Genomic DNA, 12,709 nt, shown 5'->3' on the forward strand with positions numbered 1-12,709 from the left:
TCCGTTAAACGGACCGTGTATGGGCTGCTTAAGACAGATGCATATAATACTGTTTTATTCTGGTACCAATGTGGTGCATACGCAACGGTTGATACTTATGTAGTATCTGGACGCCCGATTTTCTGATTGTATGCCTTACCTTAAGGCATACAATCAGATGCGATTCGACGCGATTTTTGGCAAAATCGCATCGTATCGCATGCGATATTGCATGCGATGCGATTCGATGCGATTTTGCATAGGATTCCATGTTAGCAAGGTCCTGTTCATTTCTCCACTATCCAAGTGGGCATAGAGTTGATTTTATAAAGCGTGGCGAGCGCAGCGAGGGGACGTGGAAAACCATTTAAGTAATCCGCGGCCGCTCGCCACGCTTCGGGCTCGGTGGCTCGCTGCGCTCGCCACGCTTTATAAAATCAACTCTATGCCCACTTGGATAGTGGAGAAATGAACGGGACTATGTTAACATTGAATCCTATGGAAAATCGCATCGCATGCGATATTGCATGCGTTGTGATTCGATTTTCCGAAAATCGGGCGTCCAAATAATACATAAGTACCCAACGGTTCTTTCCCTTTTTTTCTGTTATATTTTGGTATAAAATTCATCCAACAAATACATCGGACAAATACATTTCACAGAATACAGTCTTGGGGAACTTACCGATCCTTCTGAGCAGGTTACAACTTGCCTGAAGGTCTTATTGTATTTGCAGCAGAGGACAGGTTCCCGATGAGAAGTATCTAGGTGGGGCTGTGCCACAGGCCTTGCAACAAAACACAGTATTCATGTTACCTCAAGTTACATTGCACTGCTCAATAAACAGCGGCATACATTACTGGTCCATTTGTAGTATACATGTAACCGTATCCCTTAGCAACAGATATCTGCTTTTATTCTTTATAGTGAGCTTCAATCATTTAATAATAGGTTTGCGATGATCCAAGTAAGGGAAAGTCTAGGACAGGCATATCAAACTCGCGGCCCCGGCCGCCTACTTTTGTGGCCCACAGGCTGATGGGCTGGCTGCACTAGGCAAAGCAACACATGTAGTCAATAATAGAAATATATAGTGACTAGCTGTCAGTAACAAGGACTGCTGATGGGCGTGAAGTTTCTTCTGAAGCCTGTTCCAGCATTGCTTTGCCCGGGTGCATGGGTGACGTCACCACACACCCGCGCACCGGCGTAGGGCTCTTTTATCCGGCACCAAAGGATGGCAGAGTCAGTGGAAGCGGGCAGTCAGAGCGGCGGAAGCGGGAAGGCATATTTGCAGCGGCTGAAGGAAAGAGTGGCAGCGGCTGCAAAAAAGTAAAACTCATTTTAAATATGCTTAATGCAGTTATGGTGGGGTGGTCGGTTGGGGGGGGGGGGGGGGCAGAGGAACAGGGTCTGTTGATCCCACCGGGATGTTATATGGCCCCATGTTTTCTATGAAAAGTAAAAAAAAAAAAAGGTAACACTCAGTGACCCTCACTGTAAGGTTGGTGGGCATAGCTTGCATTTGTGGTGTCAAACTCAGCTGTTGTGGAACTACAACGGTAGGGCATGCTGGGACATGTAGTTCCACAACAGCTGGAGGGCCATGAGCTTGACACAGCTTGTAATTTTATTAATTTGTGGTGTGTTAGGTGTCAGCTGTCATTCCCTGTGTCAGAATGTGAATTTTTACTCATTCCCTGTGTCAAATGTGAATTTTGGCTTATTCTCTGTGTCAGAACATGAACTTGAAGGCTAAATAGACACAGATATATAATATAGAGGACGCAACTGTACAGTGCTGACAATGGGTATATAGGACTTTTTTTCTTGCGGCCCCCACAAGACTTAAGGTGGCCATACACGTCCCGATGCGGGCTGTGCGATGCGTGCTTTGAGGTGCGTGCTCCCGCGGCACCTCATCGCACAGTACAAAAGGTATGTGCAGCACATACTTTTTGTACTTAGTTTTCATCGCATCGCATTGCATGCACAACACATGCACAAGGCATGCAATGCAATGCGTGCTAGTTAACCACAGAACGCACGCCCGCATCGGGACGCGTATGGGCGGCATTAGACCTTGATTATTCGGCCCAGTTGGGATTTTGAGTTTGACATGCCTGGTCTAGAACATCAGAAGCCCTAGGTACATCCTCATGGGGAGAGCACACCCAGCTCTTGCAAAGTTGGGAATGTGGTTATACAAACTGGTGATACCCAATAGCCAATAGAATGTATAGCATATCTTAAAAAACTTGTGGCCCCAAAACCAGGTTCTGCACACCCTACTGTATCCCCAGTTGCAAAGTTTTGCTCTAAAATAAAGTTTATGCGCCATATCATCTATCTATCTATCTATCTATCTATCTATCTATCTATCTATCTATCTATCTATAATATATATATATATATATATATATATATATATATATATATATGTCTAGTGTCCGTGTGTCTCCGAAACACTGCCATCTTTTGGCAGTGAGTGAAACTACATCTCTTTCTCTCCCTCATGCACAAACACAGAGGTATAAGTTAGCAGACTAGATTTCGAAGCTTTTACTTTGAGCGGGCTTACTAGTGATATATATTTAAAGCGGAGAACGTAATTGTTATTGGAAGAATCTCTGGAAAATACATTGCTCATGGTATATTCTCTAGACATGCTTAAAGGGCTATTTATTAAAACCCATAAATATGGTCAATCTGGCCAAGTGGTGCTGGGCAGTGACATCATATTGAAGTGCCAAAGCCCATCATTGACATGGATGAATGGGCAACAGCTGCAACTAGTAAAGACCTGCTGGCTGCTTATCCTCACTCAGGGTGGGATGAACGCCCCCACGTTCTGATTGGCCCACGGGCCAGTCAGTCAAAGAAAATGGATAACTATCGATAGGTAAAACTTTTGATGGTCATCCATCACATAGTTTATTATTATCGATGGCCGGTTGCAATATCAATGGCGACTGCACTGATGGCCATCCCTACTGTTTGAGGGGTCCAACACGGATCCCTCCCAGCATGCCCCGCGGCCATCAGCATCATGAGATGCTCTTTGCATTGCTCATCGCATATCTTAGAACATATGTGATGAGCAGCGGCGGGATGTACCGCTCCTGCGTGGCAGAAATCTGCAGGATTTGGGGCCATCAAAGATGGTTTAAGAAGAGAAGGAAAAGCACATGAGGGAAGAGGGCCCTGCTCGTGACAGCTTACATTCTAATGTGGAGATATATTTAATATATCCCAATAATATATGAAAGTAAAAAAAAAAAAGCGTAAGGCCTTACTTTGACTTGATCTGTAGAAGGTTGATGGAATCGGTGATAACACAAAGCGTTTTGATGTAAGGGACATATTGGCAAGCACTCAGTTCTCCTCTGATCCCGCTGGTTTTTGACCAGGTACTAAATATACAGGTATGAGTTTGTATATCCCAAATCTGAAACAAGAAAAAAATAGATCTAAAACTGCAATTGTGTTCAAACAGTATCGACTGCATCATACTTTCCTACTTTTGAAAACTAGTTTCAGGGAGATTATTGTAGGAGCCGGACTGGAGGCAAAGCCTGGGGGTAGGCTCCCCTGACAGGGTTTGTAGGGAGCTGACTAGCAGTTAGTCATAGGAGGAGTGCTTAAGGAGAGGGTCATAGGGGGAGGGGCTTAACGGGGTGTTGGAGGGGTTTATAAGCAGGGTTCAGGCAGGAAATAGGGGTCACTGGGAGATTTTCTCAAACAGCTAAGCAGCGTGACATCTCACATGGCTTCCCCAGGCAACGCTGATGCAGAGGTATCCGCTGCGCTTGCTGCCCTCAGGGAGGCAGCTGGCACCAGAGGGACTGAGTGGCTGCAGCAGCAGATGTCAGGTCTGCTGGGGGGACTGGGAGCAGCAACGCAAGAGGCTGCTCCAGCGGGTGCACGGCCTCGGAGGTCTAGGCCTCCGGAGCGCTTTAGCCCATCTGTGTCCCCCAGGGTTCAGCGCCGTTCACGGAGCCCCGTTAGGGACCCTCCAGGCCAGGCTGTGGGCCGGGCACCTTCCGCCCGCAGGACCAGGTCTGGGAGGAATCCAACCAGCAGGCGGAACCCTCCGCGCGGGGGGGATCCCCCCCACGTGCAAGAAGATCCGGCGTTGCGTGGTACTGGACCTGGTGCGGTGGGGCATGCGGGGCATGCTGCTGCCCAGCGCGGGGTGAGTCGTGCCAGGGGGGCAGAAGTACAGGCTGAGGACCGCAGGCCTGGTACACGGAGCGAGAGGCGCACAGCTGGCTCCGCCTCCAACGAGGTCACGCCGGCTGGTGCTGTACCTGAGGGTCGGGATGTCAGGAGAAGAGTGATGGCAGCGTCAGCAGATGATGGAGAAATACCTGGTCCTTCCTCATTGGCTGGAGTTCGTCAGGACACTGGACCTGCGGCTGCTGGGTTCACAGCCCCCAGGCAGCCTGGTGAGTCTGTCTCTATGTCTGTTAATGCTTTAGCGCAGAGTCAGGGGGGGGGAGGGTTAGCCCTCCAAGGGGAAATGAGTAGAGGTTTTACTGAATTATTGAGTGGTTTTGCAGATTGGTTGGTGGGTTTGCGGCAGGGGGCGGGGCCGTCCCCGGCGGCGGCATGGGTGCCGCAGAATGCGGGCACACCAGCTAGCATTAGTGTGCCAGTCAGTAATAGTGTGCCGGTTAGCAGTGGGGTGCCGGGTAGCAGTGGGGTGCCGGTGAGCAGCGGGGTGCCGGTATCCGGCGGTGAGCAAAATAGCAGTAATGCAGGGGCAGAAGGGGGCAGTGTTGTGACGCAGGAGGAGAGTGGAAGGCTCAGTGACACTGCAAAAGGGGAGGTGTATGTATGCTTTGAGGGGCCATTGGGGGCCCACCTGAAGCAGGAAGTGAGGGAGAAGATTTGGAAAGGGGAATACGTTGATATATTTTCATTGCTCCCTTTAGAGCGTTTTAATCTAGATAGGCCCCGTAAGGAGGAGAAGAAGGAGGAGGAGGAACGGCGGCGGTACCGGCTGATACCGCGGTCATTCACGAACTGGCTCCAAGCATTTGCTATTTTAGCTAGTGTGATTGGGGAGAAGGCGCCTGACAATTGTTCAGGCTTGTTTTGTTACATGGATGCGATAGGAGAGGCATACCGTGTGTATGGGGGCTTGGCTTGGCTCAGGTACGATGAGCAGTTTAGGCAGAGGAAGGCTGTTCGCCCTAACATACGTTGGGACCATAAGGATATTGCTTTATGGTTAAAGGTGACGGCTCCCACAAAAAGTGGGCAGCCCTTTCGTGGGGACGGGGGGGGGGCCGAGGGAGGCCACAAATGGGACGGCCATGCAGAAGGGACTCTGCTTTGCCTTTAATGACGGGTCATGTCGTTTTGGGGCAAAATGCAAATTTAAACATGAATGTTCCTCGTGTGGAGGGACCCACGGTGCAAATAAATGCTTCAGAGGGAAGTCACGGGACGGTAATTCAAAAGGGGGAGACACCGGTTCGGCTGGAAAGGATGCTGGGGTATCTGCGTAGGTATCCTGACCAGCAGACGGCCGTGTTGTTGGAGGAGGGGTTTAGGGAAGGTTTTAAGATACCTTCCGACGTGCAGGTTTCAGGGGGCTTTAGGAGGAATTTGAAGTCTGCAAGGGAGCATCCAGAGGTGGTGCAGGACAAACTGCGTAAGGAGGTGCAGCTGGGTCGTATGGCTGGACCTTTTGGGTCGGCACCATGGCCAGATTTGATAGTCTCTCCATTGGGGGTGGTGCCAAAAAAGGAGGCGAACAAGTTTCGTCTTATACACCATTTATCTTTTCCAAAAGGGGCGTCGGTCAATGATGGCATTGACCCTGACATCTGCTCGGTGGTTTATACATCGTTTGACGCGGCTGTTCAGTGGGTGAAGCGGTTTGGGAAAGGGGCCAGATTGGCAAAGACTGATATTGAATCGGCATTCCGTTTGCTGCCGGTTCACCCAACCAGTTTGCGTTTGTTGGGTTGTTGTTGGGACGGGGAATTTTTTGTTGATCGTTGTTTACCGATGGGTTGTTCTTTGTCATGTGCTTATTTTGAGGCCTTTAGTTCTTTTTTGGAGTGGGTGGTTAAGGATGTCTCTGGGTGTAGTTCAGTTATTCATTACCTAGATAACTTCTTATGTATTGGTCCTGGGGGGACCGGAGTATGTGACTTATTGTTGAGGACTGTTGAAAGGGTGTCGGCAGACTTCGGGGTCCCGCTTGCTCCAGGTAAGACGGAGGGCCCTGCGACTGTGATCAGTTTTTTGGGTATTGTCATTGATACCGAGAATATGGAGTGCCGCTTGCCCGAGGAGAAATTGCTGGGTTTGAAGGCCGAGGTAGGGAGGGCATTGCTGTTGAAGAAGATTAGATTGCGGGAATTGCAATCCTTGCTGGGCAAATTGAATTTTGCGTGTCGCATTATGCCTATGGGCCGCATTTTCAGCAGGAGGCTGGCAGCAGCGACAGCAGGGGTGTTTCTTCCTCATCATTTTGTCAGATTGGGTAGCGAGTTGAAAGGGGACTTGCGGGTGTGGGCAACTTTTTTGGAAGTTTTTAACGGCAGAGCTTTGTGGATGTCAGACACATGCGTCGCTACTGAGCTAGACCTTTTCACAGACGCGGCCGGGAGTGGTGGGTTCGGGGCATATTGCCAGGGACATTGGTGTGTAGGCCGGTGGCCGGAGTCTTGGGTGCAGAGAGGCATGGTTAAAAACTTGGCATTGTTGGAGTTGTTTCCTATCTTGGTAGCAGTAGTTGTTTGGGGGGAGCTATTCCGCAATAGGAAGATTTGTTTTCACTGCGATAATTTGGGGGTTGTCATGGCTATTAACCAATTGTCGGCATCTTCACCATCAGTGGTCACTGTTTTGCAGCAGTTAGTATTGGAATGTCTGGCTTTGAATTTGTGGGTTGTGGCTAGGCACGTTCCTGGTGTCTCTAACGGCATTGTGGATGCTTTATCTCGTTCACAGTGGGAGCGTTTTCGGGAGTTGGCACCAGAGGCGGACAGGGAGGGGACCGGGTTCCCGAGTCGGCTCTGGGCTCTGCTGGACGGGTAGTCGATCAGCTCATCAGGGAATCCTTGGCCCCGAATACATGGTCGGCATACAATCAGGAATGGCGGAGCTGGTTAGAATGGCGTGAGGTAGTAGGTCTGAAGGAGGATGATGACGAGTTGGCTGTCTTGCTATATATAGGCCATTGTAAGGAGATTGGTTGGTCAGTGGCAAAAATCACGCGCTGCATGGCGGGCTTGGCTTTTGGGTTTCGTGCTGGCGGCAGGCCTGACGTCACTAAGAATTTCCTGATTGCGCAGGCTTTGAAAGGTTGGAGGAGAGGTCATGTCGTACAGGATCAGAGAAGGCCGGTGTCTTTCCAGTTGTTACAGAATATGGGCATGAAGTTAGGGGAGGTCTGTAGTTCCAATTTCGAGGAAAGGTTGTTTGGGGTAGCTTTTTCGCTTGCCTTCTTCGGGGCACTGCGGATTGGGGAGCTCGTGAGTCCAAGCGTGTCCAGGCCGGGAGGTTTGTTAGGAGAGGATGTGGATTTATACTCGGATAGGGTGGAGCTAGTGGTGAGGAGGTCTAAGACGGATCAGTTAGGGAGGGGGAAGAAGGTAGTTCTCTTCTCTGTACCAGGGTCGGATATGTGCCCGGTGGCACGGCTGAGGATATTTAAGGAGGTCAGAGTGGGCAGGGAAAGGGATCCTTTGCTGACGCATGCGAATGGATCCTTTTTATCACGGTTTCAGTTCACAAGTGTGTTTAGAGCAGTCCTGCAGACGTTGGGCCTCAAGGGGGAGGAATACGCAGGTCACTCTTTCCGCATTGGGGCCGCAACTGAGGCTGCTAGAATGGGATTTGGGGATGAGTTGATTAAGCGTATTGGGCGGTGGGAATCGTCTCGCTTTCGGTCTTATGTTCGTTTAGGGGATTGTTGAGGTTGACCGTGTTTTTTCTGTTCTAGGGCAGCCTCCGTGCCTGATTTGGATTTTAGGACATTCATATGTCTTTTGGGGAGCGTTACGGGCGGATGTCAGACCGAACGGCCGCCAGCTGGGTTTGGATAGAGAGGAGGCAGTGGTTCGCTGGCTGGGAAAACGCGGTATGGTATGGAGTGGAGTGTTACAGGAATTTCACCGTTTTGTTCGGCTCGATAGGGTTCCCGACATATTAGTTCTGCATGTAGGCGGGAATGACCTTGGGAGCAGACCATTTAGGGAGTTGATACGGGATATCAAGTTTGATCTCCTACGGTTATGGGCAATGTTTCCAGATTTAATCACGGTTTGGTCAGACATCGTGCCACGCCATTATTGGAGGGATGCGAGGTCGGCTGACAAGCTCAATAAGGCACGGATTAAAGTTAACAGGGCGATTGGGCGATTTATGGCCAGGAACGGGGCTGTTGTGGTGAGGCACAGGGAACTTGAGTCTGGTGCCGGGGCATTTTGGAGAGGTGACGGTGTGCACCTGAATGCTGTGGGGATAGATGTTTGGTCTTTGGGACTACAAGAGGGAATAGAAACAGCGTTCCGGATGTGGGGGGGGCGCACGGGGTTAAGGGTATAACCTCGTGCTTTGTGGCGGAGGGGGGTCCTCGAGGTTGGTGGCATTGAGGCTTAATTATGCGGCGGGGAGGGCCCCATGAGGGGGCTGGACTCCCCTGGGTGAGGTTAATTAATGAGCACTGGGTGTGTACAATTGGTGCCCTCGAGCCAATCGCTATCGGCTGGGGGGAAAGAGCTCCTGGAAGTGCTTAGAGGTGTGGATATATATTTATTGAGGGCCTCGGGGACCACCTTCCGTGGGAATGTTTTTGGATTATTGTTTAAAATTGTATTGTTCAATAAAGATGGCTGCTGTGGCCAATTTTATCCAACAAGAGAGTTATGTCATTTGTGGGGGGATAGTTGGGCACAGCGATTAGACAATACCCTGTCATGTAGGAGCCGGACTGGAGGCAAAGCCTGGGGGTAGGCTCCCCTGACAGGGTTTGTAGGGAGCTGACTAGCAGTTAGTCATAGGAGGAGTGCTTAAGGAGAGGGTCATAGGGGGAGGGGCTTAACGGGGTGTTGGAGGGGTTTATAAGCAGGGTTCAGGCAGGAAATAGGGGTCACTGGGAGATTTTCTCAAACAGCTCCCACCCACCCTTCCCTATTTTTTATAGTTTAGGTAGAATATTTGCTAGGATGTCTTTTTGTCACAGTGGCCTGTGCGGAGGGGGGTCCTCGAGGTTGGTGGCATTGAGGCTTAATTATGCGGCGGGGAGGGCCCCATGAGGGGGCTGGACTCCCCTGGGTGAGGTTAATTAATGAGCACTGGGTGTGTACAATTGGTGCCCTCGAGCCAATCGCTATCGGCTGGGGGTAAGAGCTCCTGGAAGTGCTTAGAGGTGTGGATATATATTTATTGAGGGCCTCGGGGACCACCTTCCGTGGGAATGTTTTTGGATTATTGTTTAAAATTGTATTGTTCAATAAAGATGGCTGCTGTGGCCAATTTTATCCAACAAGAGAGTTATGTCATTTGTGGGGGGATAGTTGGGCACAGCGATTAGACAATACCCTGTCAAGCTAGTTATAGAATCTTGCAAAGCGCCCCATTGAGTGGGCGTGTCATGCTCCACCCAATAGGCGTGTCTAGTTCCATATACAGTATGGACAGATTGTGAAAAGAGATTGTACATGTTGCACCTAGAAGCGTGGCTGTGTACTGCTACATCTGAGAGGAATCTTTTAAAATGACTTATATACAAATGTAGATGAGCCTAAAGCAGTTAGTAAGATATACTATACTTGCTAAAGTGCTGGGAAATGGTGCTGATGATTCAATGTAAATGTATTTATCCAATTCATTTTCCCCCCTAAAATGTAACAGTGTAATGTAGGCTAGGTGAAATGAGGGAGATTGCTAGACTAATGGGGGAGAGAGGGAGATTGCTGATATTTCAGGGAGTCTCCTACAGAATGCAAGAGTGTAGGCAGCTATGGACTGTACTTCTAGCAATAATGCTGTTTACAATAGTTAATCACACTTCCCTGTTTCCCTTTGTAAGCCAATGAGGACAGTGGCCCTTACTCAGATCTGATCGTAGTACAAATTTGTTCTCAAAATGGGCAAAACCATGTGCACTGCAGGGGGGGCAGAAGTAACATGTGCAGAGAGAGTTAAATTTGGGTGGGGTGTGTTGAAACTGAAATATAAATTGCAGACAGTATTTACCCTGCACAGAAACAAAATAACTCACCTAAATCTAACTCTCTCTATACATGTTACATCTGCCCCACCTGCAGTGCACATGGTTTTGCCCATTTTGAGAACAAATTTGTACTGCGATCAGATCTGAATAAGGGCCAGTGTGCATGTTTCATTTAATGCCCTTGCCTGACATATAAGTAAGTCTCTGAAATGAGGAGACACGCATAGCTATTCCTAGTGTCTGTGTTTATAAATAAATATATTATATACTGCCAAATCACTAATGGGGCCTACACTTGGGGCGATTTTTGCCTTTTTTTCTAGGTGATCTGATTAGATCTGACTAGATCGCTTAGAAATGAAGCATGGATTGCACTGTGTGTATGCCCCAAAGCGACGGCGATGCGTGGTCCCGCACGTCGCTATCGCCGGGCTAGATCATTCAGTGCAGTAAAAATCTAGTTAGATCGCCCGTGTTCTCAGTGTTTAGCACAGATCGCTCAGCACACATCCCTGGCGCATTCCATGTGTGTTAGCGATATGTGCTGAGTGATCTGTGCTAAACTGCATTGCTCAGCACAGGGCTGAAGTCGCCTCATGTGTAGGCCCCATAATTCCATCTTGTCCATTGCGGTACACCCAGCTAATAGTACATAGATTGTTATACCTTTGCTGTATTGTCTGTGGCAACGGAAAATATTATATTATCTTCAGACGATATCTCAATGGAAAATATTGGTGCTGTATGACCACGAAGTATGGCGGTCGCTCGGCTAGAAACAAAGAGAACGATTTTAATAATATAGACAACTAATGAGGGACAAATGCTAGATGTCAGATTAATAATATTCTATTAAAACAGATATTATTATAAATAACCCTCATTGCTCATTTTGACTGCATCCCGGATCAGTAGATGTGACCATCATGTTTACACTGCTAACGCTGATACGGCAAATTCACTTTAAATAACATTTCTCTCATGTCAGCATTCGGCAGCTGACATTTTGACTGTGGACAGCATAATAGTTGACCGTTTAACTAACCTCCAGTGTCCTCCAGGGCCCCGGAAACTGGAAACCACCTCACTCCCTTCTGAAACATACAGGTGCAAATGTATATGATGTAAGATTCCCATTCACCTGAATGGGAAGTGGATGGAGATGAGCATGGAAGGGAAGCGAGTGTACATTTCTGGGCTTGTCTTCTAATGACACCTTTATACTGCATTCACATTGCAACCCTGCTTTCAACCCATTTTTGTAAACGTTTCATAAAACGGGTCAATAGCCAGTTAAACCCCTTCACATTGCATGTTGTAACCAGTATATTACTGTTTATATACCGTTTTTGTACCTTTCCCATTCAACCCGTATCACCCATAAAAAAACGGCTTCTTTGCAATAAAACTCTATTGTGCAATTCCTGCTTGTGGGCGGTGACAACATGCAGGGAGACACAACCAATGACCCTTGTGCAGATTATCATGTGTAGTTCAAACCGGTTCTGGCCCGTTCAGACTGCAGGAAAAACGGCTCAGAACCTTGTAGGATCCTGCTTTTAAAAACTTTTTCAAATGCCAGTATTCTGGTAAATTGACTCGAGACCTTTCACATTTCAGAATGCTAAACAAACGGCAATATACCGGCTTACAAGTGCAATGTGAAAGGGGTATTAGTCTTGAGTGCAGTAGCCATTTACCATTTGACTAACACAATCTGCATTCCTGCACGCCTTGGAGTTGGTGGATTGTTAGTAACTAAAGCCCCATACACACAAGCCGCCATGCTCTTTGTGCTATATCACCAGTGCTTTCCTCTGAGCGCCCGGGCAAATTACATTAGTGTACACTGAACGATATTGTTCCCCTTTTGTCATCTCTACCTTTTACTGTAGACTTATTGCCTGTCAGCCTAGACACTGTCTGTCAGCCATCCGGATCCCAGTAATTTCAGCTATAAACTGGGATCCTGCTCGACCGTACAATGGGCCTAATTCAGACTGGATCGCAAAGCACATAGGGTGAGATTTAATAGGATGAGAGATTTAGAAAGTGAGAGATTTTGTGAGAAATCTCCAGTTTTTTTAAAGCGGCAATCATTTACACTGCCAAATCAAACTGATTTTGCCGTGTGAATGATTGCCGTTTAAAAAAAACCTGGAGATTTCTCACAAAATCTCTCACTTTCTGAATCTCTCATCCTATTAAATCTCACCCATGTTTTCTCTAATGGACAAAACAATGCTCACTGCAGATGGGGCAGATGTAACACGTGCAGTTAGATTTGGGGGGGGTGTGTTCAAAGTGAAATCTAAATTGTAGTGTAACAATAAAGCAGCCAGTATTTTCTCTGCACAGAAACAAAATAACTCCCCCAAATCCAACTCTGTCTGCACATCACATGTTTAATTTGCCCCAACTGCAGTGCACATGGTTTTGCCCATTAGAGAATAATGTACCCTGCATCCAGTCTGAATTAGGCCCAATAATCTACTAGTATAATGGACCTTATTCTAGTCCGTTCGCAG

At 48.1% G+C, this 12,709-nt stretch overlaps 1 protein-coding gene across 1 annotated transcript in view; it reads right to left on the reverse strand.

Annotated features, from left to right (window-relative positions):
* LOC146058553 (cilia- and flagella-associated protein 337-like) overlaps positions 1 to 12,709 on the reverse strand; it is an 86,040-nt gene that overhangs the window by 34,844 nt on the left and 38,487 nt on the right. The window contains exons 14-16 of the mRNA XM_083170836.1: positions 10,848 to 10,953; positions 3,277 to 3,428; positions 665 to 767 (exon numbers count right to left, since the gene is read on the reverse strand). Of these exons, the coding sequence (XP_083026962.1) occupies positions 665 to 767; positions 3,277 to 3,428; positions 10,848 to 10,953 (361 nt within the window). The remainder of the gene's footprint in view (positions 1 to 664; positions 768 to 3,276; positions 3,429 to 10,847; positions 10,954 to 12,709) is intronic.

This window comes from Crinia signifera, chromosome 2 (assembly GCF_055691185.1).
Source record: "Crinia signifera chromosome 2, ASM5569118v1, whole genome shotgun sequence".
In the NCBI taxonomy this organism is placed as follows: domain Eukaryota; kingdom Metazoa; phylum Chordata; class Amphibia; order Anura; family Myobatrachidae; genus Crinia; species Crinia signifera.